Below are 12,762 nucleotides of genomic sequence, written 5' to 3' on the forward strand. Positions count from 1 at the left end.
GTTTTACGATCCTCGCGATTCAATAAACGAAACGGGGGATCCTTGGATTTTCCCTTCGACCCTCCTTTAGAGGAAGTTGCTCCCATCCCCGTTTTTGCACGCTTTGACATTTATTCGGGACAAAATTTTACCAATAATAATTTTCAGCCACAATAAAGGCACACAATACCAACAACAAATGGGAAATTGGGATGTAAACAATCAAGTTATAGGAATGAGATTACCCAATTTCTTAGACCCAGGATGAACTAGTGCCACCAAAAAGATTTCGTCATGACATACCCCAAGCTTGCAATTTTGCTCCGTATTTGACGCTTTAATCGCTAAAACAACCCCACAAACTAGCTTCAAGATGACATTCCGGCGAATGGAGTGGCGGCACCCGGAATTAGACGGAAATTTTTCGTGAGTTTTTGTGGGAAGTTTGGTATGACTAGAAAGCTCTTGATGAGAGAAACAAAACCCCGTGCTCGGATTCTCCAATGGTGGCCGGAGTTGGCCGGAAAACGCGAAAGAAGGTGGTGGTGGGTGGTGGTGGCGCCCGGAATTCCGGCCACAGATCGGACCTGAATTTGGGTGGGGTTTGTAGAGGATGAAAAATGGAGAAGAATGGCGGTGGTTTCGCGAGATTCCGACCGGTAGAACTCCGGGAAAATGGATTTTTTGTGAGAAGTGGGTTTAGTGTTCTTGAGCTTCTAGAGAGAGAATTGAGGAATTTGTTAGGTTAGAATGAAGAAGAAGGGTGTTGGAGGTGTTTAATCTTTGGTCAAGGAAGGTCAAATCCGGGTCAATGTTGGTCAACTCATTAAACCTCTTGGTCAACGAAAGTCAAGGCAGTCAACAGCTCAAAAATCAGTCAAACGACCAACAGGTGGGCTGGGCGCGGGCCGCGTCTAGCCTTGTCGAATACAGCAGAACCAAAAGCAAAAAAAAAAACGACATCTGCGTGGGTTGGCCGCGGGAACTAGTTTGCTCAAAAAATTGCCTAGTGCTTCGAAAATCCACGCGGGTTAGGCGCGGGCCGCGGGCTGGTCGCGTCTACTTGCTAGAAAACCTTCTGAACCTTCTGACCTTTAACGCGGGCTGGGCTCGGGCCGCGGGCTGCCCGCGGGCTATGCTGCACATCAAAAATGGGATTTTTCCAAAAAAACCGATTTTTTAAGCCAAAACGATCCCCGTAAGGCCCGGTATCAAAAATTTGACAAAATTTGGAGTAAAATGGGGATCGATTGGTGAAACCTTTCAAAAGTTGGAGTAAAATGATTTATTAGAATTTGAAAAAATGGTGAAAGCACATTGCTTTCCAAAAATGCCCTTCTTTAACGTCTTTGGCGAGACGTCCTCCTAGCTTTCTTCAACACATCGGGACATCCAAATGGATGATTTCAAGGGAATTAGCACTAAAACCTTCATAAAATGGCTTCAACCGGTGCCCATTGACTTTGAAAATTTGTCCCGTCTTTTCGCTTTGAATTTCCACCGCCCCTTGGTCAAAGGTCTTAATCACAACAAAAGGTCCAATCCATCTTGACCTTAGCTTGCCTGGAAATAACTTCAATCGTGAATGGTATAGTAAGACCCTATGCCCCGGTTCAAAATGCTTCCGGGTGATGGACTTGTCGTGGAAGAGCTTCGTTTTCTCCTTGTAAATCCTTGCCTTTTCATAGGAGTCGTTTCTCAATTCTTCTAGCTCTTGGAGTTGAAGTTTCCTATGCCTTCCCGCCTCGTCAATGTTGAAATTGCATTGCTTGACCGCCCAAAATGCACGGTGCTCTAACTCGAAGGGAAGATGACATGGCTTTCCAAAGACCAACCTAAACGGGGACATTCCTATCGGGGTCTTGTACGCAGTCCGATAGGCCCATAAGGCATCGTCTAGTCTCAAACTCCAATCCTTCCTTGTCGGATTCACTGTTTTCTCTAGAATAGACTTCACTTCACGATTCGAAACCTCCGCTTGGCCATTTGTTTGAGGGTGATAGGCGGTAGAGACACGATGGGTCACGTTGTACTTTTTCAATAAAGCTTCCATCATTTTGTTGCAAAAGTGCATCCCTCTATCACTAATCAAAGCCCTAGGCACACCAAATCTCACAAACACATTAGATTTTAAAAACTCGATAACTGTTTCGGCATCATCCGATCTTGTGGCTTTAACCTCAACCCACTTAGAAACATAGTCAACCGCGAGCAAGATGTAAACGTTGCCAAACGAAACAGGAAATGGACCCATGAAATCAATCCCCCATACGTCAAAATTTTCACAAACAAGGATTGGATTTTGGGGCATTTGGTTCTTTTGCGAAATGTTTCCCGTCATTTGACACCGTTCACAACTTTTGCAAAACAAGTAGCAGTCGCGTGACATGGTTGGCCAAAATACTCCACATTCAAGAACCTTTCTCAAGGTTCGGCTAGGTCCGAAGTGTCCCCCACAAGCAAATTCATGACAAAATTGCAAAATGGATTGGTGCTCTTGTTGGGGTACACATCGCCTAATGATTTGATCGGGACAATGTTTCCACAAATAAGGCTCATCCCACACATAATACTTTGCATCACTTTTCAACTTGTCTTTTTGAGCACGTATGAATGTGTCGGGATACCTTTTTGTGACCAAAAAGTTAACGATATCGGCATACCAAGGAATAGATTGAGTAAGGGAAAAGAGATGCTCATCCGGAAACTCGTCCCGCAACGGGAGAGGAGTTTCATTTGAAGTGATCCGGCTTAGATGATCGGCCACGAGGTTCTCGCATCCGCTCTTGTCCCGGATTTCCAAGTCAAATTATTGTAACAGTAGGATCCACCGGATGAGTCTCGGCTTTGCATCTTTCTTTGTCATCAAGTACTTGAGAGCCGCATGATCCGAATACACTATGACTTTGGTGCCAAGTAGATATTGCCGAAACTTCTCCAAAGCAAACACTATGGCCAATAGCTCCTTCTCCGTGGTTGATTAGTTGCTTTGAGCATTGTCTAGTGTCCTTGATGCATAATAGATCACGTGGGAAGCCCTCCCGTTCTTTTGACCCAAAACGGCGCCTATCGCATAGTTGCTTGCATCACACATGATCTCAAAGGGGAGATCCCAATTTGGTGCTTGCATGATGGGGGCGGATGTAAGCAACTCTTTGAGCTTGTCAAAAGCTTCTTTGCACGCCTCGTTAAACTCGAAATCAACCTCCTTTTGCAAGAGTTGGCACATTGGTCTTGTTATCTTTGAAAAATCCTTGATGAACCTTCGATAGAAACCTGCATGGCCCAAAAAAGAACGAACTTCCCGAACACAAGTCGGGTAAGGTAAGCTTTGAATAACATCAATTTTGGCCTTATCTACCTCAATTCCTTTTTTAGACACAATGTGACCCAAAATGAGACCTTGACTCACCATGAAATGGCATTTTTCAAAATTTAGAACCAAATTTGTCTCAATGCATCTTTTTAAAAGTTTGGTGAGATTGGTCAAACACTCTTGAAAGGAGTTGCCATATACCGTGAAATCGTCCATAAAAACCTCAATTATATTTTCAACGTATTCCGAAAAGATACTAACCATACAACGTTGGAAAGTGGTCGGGGCATTACACAATTCGAATGGCATTCTACGGTGTGCGAAAGTGCCAAATGGACATATAAAAGTTGTCTTTTCTTGGTCCTCCGGTGCCACCGGGATTTGGTGAAAACCGGAGTACCCGTCTAGACAACAATAATGGGATTTCCCGGCCAACCTTTCTAACATTTGGTCAATGAAAGGCAATGGGAAATGATCTTTTCGTGTGCTTGCATTGAGTTTGCGGTAGTCAATACATACTCTCCACCCGTTTTGCACACGGGTGGGGACCATCATACCTTTGTTATTCTCGACCACCGTGATTCCCGTCTTCTTTGGAACGACTTGCACCGGGCTCACCCACTTGCTATCCGAGATTGGATAGATCATCCCTGCATCTAGGAGCTTCAAAATCTCTTTATTGACCACTTCCATCATTGGCGGATTCAACCTTCTTTGTGCGTCCCGTCTCAGCTTGCATTCATCCTCCGTTAAGATCTTGTGCATACAAGTGGAGGGGCTCAATCCCTTGATATCCGCAATCATCCATCCCATGGCTTCTTTATGCTCCTTCAAAACCTTGATGAGTTGTTCCTCTTCAAATTCGGTTAAGTGAGTTGAAATGATAATCGGAAGGGTTTCATTCTTTCCCAAATAGGCATACTTCAAGTGTTGAGGTAAGACCTTCAATTCCAATTCGGGTGGTTGAACAAGGGATGGGGGCAATTTTGTATGAGTTGGGGGCAATTCAACTTGCTTGACATCTAATCTTGTGGATTTCTTCATCTCCATTTTATTTACCAACTTCTCAACTTCCGGATCCAAAGAATAAAGTTTTAATCGCTCGGCTAGCTTCCCACAATCGAATCCTTTGCTTAAGATCATCTCCAATATATCACCGTTAGATAACTCGAACAATTCTTGAGTGATTGGCTCGACAACATCAACAAAGTACAAAGATGAAACATCACTAGGATATCTCATGGCATCATAAATATTAAAACTTAGTGTTTCGCCATCAAACTCCATTGTCAAACTTCCCGCATACACATCGATCTTCGTCCTAGCCGTCTTCAAGAACGGTCTCCCAAGCAAGATTAGAGCCGATTTGGAGGACATTTGCTCATCTAGATCAATCACATAGAAATCTGCCGGGAAGACCAATTGGTTCACTTGCACTAGGACATCTTCCAAAACACCTCTAGGAAAGACACTTGATTTATCCGCAAGAGAGATTATGACACCGGTTTCACTTAAGGGTCCGACATTCAATGATTCATACACCGAATAGGGCATGACATTGATAGAGGCACCAAGATCAAGCATAGCACTACTAAAAGTGACATCTCCAATCTTGCAAGGAACCGTGAACATCCCGGGATCTTTGCATTTGGGTGGAAGTTTCCTTTGTAAAACCGCAGATGCGTTTTCATTCATCAAAATTTTCTCATTTCCCTTCAACTTCCTCTTGTTGGTGCAAAGTTCTTTCAAGAACTTTGCAAATTTCGGAATTTTCTTGATTGCATCAAGTAGAGGGATGTTTACTTCCACCTTTCGGAAGGTGTCCAAAATCTCTTTCTCCTCCATATTCTTCTTTGAAGTTGCAAGTCGGGAGGGGAACGGTGGTTGAGTGGCTATCGGTGTTATTAAAGGGGTAGTCTTCTTTGGGGCTCCGACTTGTGCATCGTTCTTGACTATAGGTTCTTCAATGGGAATGATCTCTATTTCTTCCTCTTCTTCCCTTGGCTTCTTCTTTGAAGTACTTTCTCCGGCTTGTTTGCCACTTCTCAAGGTCACCACATTGACATTTGGGTTCTTTTCGGTTTGAGAAGGGAGTTTACCACAGGATTCCAACTTGCTTATAGATGTAACTATATCTCCTATTTGTGCTTCAAGGTTGGAGATACTAGTCCTTGTCTCTTTTTGGAATTGTTGGGTACTAGTGGCTAGAGATTTGACAATGTCTTCAAGAGACATTCCGAAGCTACTTGGTTGAGATTGAGGAGGTTGTTGATGATGATGTGGAGGGTGCGGTTTGGGTTGATAGTGTGGTTGTTGATGTTGGTATTGAGGTTGTGGTGGTGGATAGGACGGTCTAACCAATGCATTTTGAGGCAATGGTATTGAGTTGTAGCTCATGTTGGGATTTGGCTTCCAACTCGAATTATATGCATTTTGGTAACCGGATGGTTTGTTGTGGTAGTTTTGGAACTCTCCCGTGGCATTCACATGTTCTGCATCTTCTTGAAGGATGGGACACATATCCGTAGGATGTCCCATTGTTGCACATATTCCACAAACCATCACTTGTGGAGTTTGTCCCATGGCTAGCTTTTGGATAACAGAGGTTAGATCTTTTATTTGAGACTCAAGATTTGATGTTCCCACTACATTGACTTTGTGTTGTGTGTCTCTCTTCATATCTTGGCAAGGGCCAAAATGTTGCGAATTTGCGGCTATGGTGTTGAAAAGTTGTCTTGTTTGTTGTGGGGTTTTACTAAAGACATCTCCACCACTTGAGGCATCAACTAGTCTTCTCTCCATTGGCAACAATCCCTCATAGAAGTGTTTAATGAGGAGTTGTTCCGGAATTTGGTGTTGTGGGAAACTATAGCACAAGTTGTTGAACCTCTCCCAATAATCATGGAAAGTCTCATTTTGACCTTGGCGGATTCCACAAATCTCATTTCTAAGACTTGAGACTCTTGAGGCGGGATAGAATTTATCAAGGAAATCTCTTGCCATGTCGGCCATGAGTTGATCGACCCCGGTGGAAGATAGAATAACCAATCTTTTGCTCTATCGTCCAATGAAAAGAGGAATGCCCTTAGCTTGATTTGGTCATCGGTTGACCCTTGTGGCTTCATGCTAGTGCAAATAATGTGGAACATCTTCAAATGCTTATGAGGGTCTTCATTCTCCAATCCATGAAAAGTTGGTAGATGATGGACTAAACTTGACTTCAACTCCGAGCCTCCTTCCAAAACCGGGTAATTGATACCGGTTGGAGTTTGTGTAACATCGGTCTCCATCATTTGCCTCAAAGTTCTTTCGGGAACTTCTCCTCTGTCCGCCATTGCAATTGGTTCAATAATGGGTGGATTTTGTTGTAGGGGTGGTGTTTCGGGAATTTCTTGGCGAGGGTCGGGACTAGAATCGGGTTCTATATCACTTAATGAAGCGGTTTCAACCTCCGGGTCCCCGTGGGGGTTAGAAGTTTGACCACGTTCAACTCGTTTTTCCTTCGCCAAACGCCTTAATTCTTTTTCGATTTCCGGATTGTCAATCAAGTCACCTGTACGCTGAGAGCTGGGCATAGAGAAACAAATTGATTAAAAATAAACCAATCCCCGGCAACAGCGCCAAAAATTTGGTGGTTGTCGAGGCCAACACAAATAATAACCCTAAATATTACACACTAAAATAGTGTATAGTGGTAAAGGGATCGAATCCACAGAGATTGGTTCAATTTATAACTCTATGAAAAATCTCTTTGTAAAAATACTTGTAAAATGACAATAAAAATAAAATAGGGGGTTTTGATGTTTTGAAATACTTGAAACAAACTAGAATTAACTGTGATTTAAATAGACAAATGCAACAAAATTAAGAGTTTAATGTAAAATCAATAAGGGAGAGATGGTTGACTTAAAGTTTCCTCACTTTGACTTTTGATGAACATATCATTAGAATCCAATGGTGCAATACTTTGATTTAAATCCTTAATTTGGCTATAGCAATCCAAGGAGCTTGAGATTACCTAGACTTTTCTTAATTGTTGAAATGGCTAGAGAAGCTCATAACAATTTCCTTAGTCAAAGTCACTAATTCCAAATAGCATGTAATTAGTGAAAGTCAACTAGCATTAAGAACCAAAAAGTCACCAAATCCAAGAGGGGTCAAATGCTTTCACCACCATGTTGGAGGAAATGTTTTTATGATTGTGTAAAGCAAAAACAACACAAAAATCATTTGTTGCTTGCTAATTTGAGGATCATTTACTTAATCAAGAAATTAGCCAACTAATCACCACAAACATATTTAAACTCATGAATAAAAACATACTAGTAGTGATAATATGATAAAACACAAAACAATTCCATAAAGATTAAAGAACAAGTTCATGGATTCTTCAACATCCAACAAAAGCTCAAAAGATTCAACAAAAAGTCAACCAAGATTTGTTTAGCCAAGCATGGCTAAACTCAAATGAACAAAGTTAGATAAGATTGTACCAAACATTTGACAAGATTCAAGAGATGAAAAGATGATATTCTTCAAGTGTTCTTGGCCTCCAAAAGTGCTCCAAACTCCAGAGAGAATGTCTCAAAATCGGACCTTCAAGATTAGGCTAAAGAGGCACACCAAACTTCCCAAAATAGAGCTCTTAGCAAAATCCCGAAATTGCCCTTGTCAGGAATCCACGCGAGCCGCGGGCTCTGACGGGTAATTTTGGGCTTCTTCAAGTTTTGAGCCCCCACAGCTAATCCATTGGCCCAGTTCGAATCCAATCAACTCCTAGCCCATTTTTCTTCAATATTTCTTCAATTAAAGCCCAATTTGTCTATCCACATCACTCTAAACTTCCGCAAACTCCCAAATATTGATCTTGCACACTCAAGAATTCTCCCGCGTCTTTCAAATTTAAAGCTCAATTCTTCCAAGCCTTCAAGCAATTGACAGGTCCACCCCATGAGTCACCTTCATAGCCATCAAGCACGAAATCCCCAATTCCTTTCAAGCCCAATCGCCTCCCAAGAGTGTCGCCCCGCTAGTTTCCAAGAAAATCTGCAATAATGCTCAAGAAACTAGAAAGTACCCCAAAATGGTCATAAAAAATAACAAAAGGGAAAATATGCATGGAAGTTAACTAAAATGCGAATGAAATGTACTAAAATAAACTATAAAAAGAAGTAAATAAAATGAAGCTATCATTAGAATATTCTCTTGTATGGAAAACATATTCCCTTCACTAGTATATAAAGTGGAGGTAAGGGTCATTTGTTTATATGTGTTCACTATGTAGACATACACTTTAGAGAGAGTTTTGGGTGGGGATTATCCCCATCCATGAGTGTTCTTCATGTATCATGTTGTATCTCTCTATCTATCCATTACAATTTACTCACATATTATGTTCTTTATTGTTCATATGATTATCTTCTTGATATTATTATTCCGCACCAATTCAATCAATAAAATGGGTTTCTACACACCCGCTATAGGGCTCCCAACTCGTGATGTTACAGCTCTGATTCCCAAATAGCTAGCAAGATGGTATATAATTTTGCAACAAAAGCCAGAGCAATAATAGACTATAAAAAGAATAAGTTGAGACTTGCAACCTTATCTTCATGCTTCTTATGGTTGATGGAGAAACTAACCAAGCGATGAAGAAGTCAGTGAATAGGTGACCGAATGTGGCTCGCTTGCGAGACACCCGAATGGAGTGTCCTGTTCACAACTGTGGTCCAAAATTCATAACCATTCACCCCAGAGGATGCACAACCTTCCTAAAAAATATGTCAAAAATTTGAGACCTTGTTTGCTCGTGCTCATAAATACCCATCCTCCAAGAAAATTCCGCAAGACTGTACTCCCGATATTCGCCCTAAGGCGAAAAACTAATGCCCGTGCAAAGTTAGGATCCATCATGGCGTCTTCAAATGAGACCGAAGCGAAAAACTCAACACATAATTCCTTAAATACCGACTCGCTAATAGCAGATAAATTCTTCCACCCATTACAAGTGAAAGAAAACCCATCCCCGGTAAATGTCTTCGTTAAATATGGAGTCATCCTTAGGGGTGTAAGTGAGCCGAGCTACTCGTGAGCTACTCAGGATCGACTAATTAAAAGCTCGACTCGAGATAGAATTAACCAAGCTCGAGCCTAAATATGAGACTCATTTATTAAACGAGCTCGAGTCGAGCTTCAACTAGTGGGCTCACGATCCTATATATATATATATATATATATATATATATATATATATATATATATATATATAGGCTAGTTTAGGCTCATTTAGGCTCGCGAGCTCAATAAATTGTTCACGAGCCGAGCTCGAGCTTCATTTTTAGGCTCGAATCAAGCTCGAGCTCGGGCTTGTATTACCATCCCATCTTATTTTTAAAGTTTGTCACCACACTTTGAGGCATGTTGACTGGAAGTTGATATAATGAGTGAAGGTTAAACACATTTCCATGGAATTGCTCATTAGTTCTCATTGATGCCATTTTCTGTAAAATAAATCATAAACATTTCCAAAGGAAGTAACAAAGATTAAACAACCAACAGAAAAAGCACAAAGCTCGTTTGAACCGAACTCATATCGTGAGCTGAGCTCGAAGCCACATTGTGAGTCGTGAATAACAGATGCAATCAGACATTCTAATGCTCATAAATCACACATGCAATAGCTATTTCACTAAAAATTAACCCAATTTCGGCAACAAAATTCCAAAATTTTGCCATAGGTTTTCGATAATGACATTCTAATGCTCATAAATCACACATGCAATAGCTATTTCACTAAAAATTAACCCAATTTTGGCATTTGCTATCAAGAACAAACCCTAGACTTAAATGCTTAAAATTAGAAAAATTAACAAAGTTAGAGTGTAGTAATCATACCGAAATAGAAGAGGAAACACGAAATCGAGAGAAGTTTGAAGAAAACAACGGAAAATCGAAGTCAAAATCAAGTGTGGGGACCGAAACTTAGTTGTCCGTGCGAGTGGGTTTAAAGAAATGAGGGTCAAATGTTCAATGTGACGTATAAATGGTCCCCCGTGTTTTTTTATGGCTCACGCCGTGAGCTTTAAAATGTGCCAAAAATCAGGTAAAAGTAAATTGCCACGTTGTGGGTCTTAATCCCATGTCGTGGTGTCAAGATTTTTTTTTAACCAAAAACACTATTTTTCTTAAAAAAAACTCAACCACTCTTTAAATTTAACCCCGCACTTGATTTTTTACTTATCTTTAAAAAAGTAAGATGACTATAATGAAGACTTATCCTAAAACTTAAATGAAAAATAAAAAAAATGCAAAAATTAAAAGAAAAAGGGAAATCGCACCGAGCTCGGGTTGTCTCCCGAGAAGCACTTCTTTTTATGGAGTATTGAGCAGCACTCGTTGCCTCCCTACATGGTATTGGTTAGAGGTATGATCTCCATTTGCAACTTCTGTTCCTTCCATCTTTTCTTGTAAGTTGGCACCCTTCTTAAATAGGATTTTTTAGAATTCTCCATTTAAGTTTTAGAATCGCCTTCCTCATGCTTCGGTTTCAACCCTTTATTCTTCACAGCAAGTTCAGGTACTCTTTTTTCTTTTTGTAGCTCCCAAACTTCAACATCCTCCTTATCCAAATTTGTCTTGCTCAAGTCTTGTGTAAATTTTTCTTCTTCATCCTTACTTGAGAAAATTGTTTCTTCACTTCCTTCACTCACTGGAGACTTTGGAGTTTTAAAGGTGAAAACCTCAAAGACCATTAGAATTGAAGCTCTTGGTTTGGTACACTTTACTTATTTTCTTGTTTTGAATTTCTTCTTCCATCAAATTTTCTAACTCCTCAAGCTTGTTTTCCTCGTCCATATAGAATACTTCATTTTGAGCAATATCCTTCTTGAATCCATCTTCAATTCCAAAATTCATCTCCTCATTTCCCATTCGTAAGGTATGCTTTGACTTGCAAATATCCACCAAGGATTGTGCAGTATTAAGTAATGGGCATCCAGGGATTATTGGGACATCTTCATATTCCTTCATGTCTAGCACCACAAAGTCGATCGGAAAAATAAATTTTCCATTTTTTACCAATATGTCCTCAATTATGCCTCAAGGATGAGTCACTGAACGATTAGCCATATGAATTGTCACCTAGTAGTCTTCAATTTTTGAAGGTTGAGTTTTCGGTAAAATGAATATGGCATTAAATTTATACTCGCTCCAGAATCGGATAAGGCAAACGTCTTCATGTTATTTCCAAACTCACATGGAAGTGTGAGGCGATCGAGATCTCCCACTTTCGTTGGTATTCCTTCCATAATAACCATGGAACGTTGCTCACTAAGAACTACCTTGGAAGTCTTCTCTAGTTGTTGGTGAGTTTCGAGTAAATCTTGAAGAAATTTGGCATATTCGGGAACTTTGGCTAAGGAATCAATAAATGTGGTATCGATTGGAATACCCTTTACTTGTTGCATAAATTTTTTTGTTTCTGTTCCAAAGGATGCCTCTGGATCGAGAAGGAAACGGTGAAGGAGGTCGATAAGCTTTAGCACAACAAAGATTTTTTTGCCTAGACCGAGCCCACATCATGAGGTCGGTGTTTCAGCAACAATTTTTTCTTTGATTTTCTTCAGCTTTGGCTGTCATTCGTGTTGCTTTGTTTCTTCTTCCGATTCCTCCAAGAACTCAGAAATAGTGTCTTCTTCAGTGGTTATGGTCATAACATGTGGTTGTGGTTTATTATCAGGATTTTTAAGAGGTAACCGCTCGTCAACTAATGTAGTTAATTGCCCGAGTTGAGCCACAATATTTTAATGGAAACTTGATGATTTCTCATAGTGGCATCAGCTGCATCGTGGCGTTTTTCAGAAGCTTCCATGAATCTATGAAGCATTGAATCTAAGTCCACTTTTTACTCGAGTTGTGGTTGCTCCTTTTGGTAAAATCCTCATCTGGTTTGCCTATATTTTTCTTCTTTTTGCTTCTTGTACTCCTCATATGGCAACCATTCCATCTTTGGATTTCTCCAATCTTCATCATAGCGGTCTCCACTTGAGTAACAAACATGAGCTTTCCTATTCCTATTTTCGTATAAATGACAATCTTTTGTTAAATGTGGCCGATTGCAATTTTTACAACCCACACAGATTGTGTGTATGGATTGGTCCATCTTCGTCATCCTACGATCCATGTTACTCAACATTGCCAAAACAACCTCCATGTCTTCCAAAGCACCATTTCCGATTCCCCTTGCTCCATCATTACGAGGGTTGTGGTACTCCCGTGAATTCTTTGAAAATTCTTCGATTATTTCCTTAATTTCAGCGAGATTATTCTTTTTTAAAGGTCCTTGAGAATCAAGGAGTTTCCTTGTCATTACATTCACCCCATCATAGAAGATAGAAACTTCTTGTTGATCATTTCGATCACTTTGGGGACAATTCCTTATTAACCCTTTATATCGCTCCTATGCTTCA

General features: G+C 40.5%; 1 protein-coding gene across 1 annotated transcript; it reads right to left on the reverse strand.

Annotated features, from left to right (window-relative positions):
* Window positions 1-3,605: 3,605 nt before the first annotated feature.
* On the reverse strand, window positions 3,606-5,530 carry LOC145075687 (uncharacterized). The gene is made up of 2 exons (XM_079021835.1): window positions 3,815-5,530; window positions 3,606-3,731 (listed from the first exon to the last, which is right to left on the reverse strand). Exons 1-2 carry the CDS (start codon window positions 5,528-5,530, stop codon window positions 3,606-3,608), a joined length of 1,842 nt encoding a protein of 613 aa, XP_078877961.1.
* Window positions 5,531-12,762: the final 7,232 nt, after the last annotated feature.

The sequence above is a fragment of the Lactuca serriola genome, chromosome 9 (genome assembly GCF_051521515.1).
Source record: "Lactuca serriola cultivar US96UC23 chromosome 9, Lser_US96UC23_V15, whole genome shotgun sequence".
NCBI classification, from domain to species: Eukaryota; Viridiplantae; Streptophyta; class Magnoliopsida; order Asterales; family Asteraceae; genus Lactuca; species Lactuca serriola.

What these genes read in the sequence shown, in the direction of transcription:
- LOC145075687 (XM_079021835.1), bottom strand. Translation starts at nt 5,530, where the DNA reads ATGTCTCTTGAAGACATTGTCAAATCTCTAGCCACTAGTACCCAACAA. An exon ending in GTGTGCAAAACGGGTGGAGA is followed by an intron (nt 3,732 to 3,814) that starts GTATGTATTGAC and finishes AATGTTAGAAAG; the next exon opens with GTTGGCCGGGAAATCCCATT.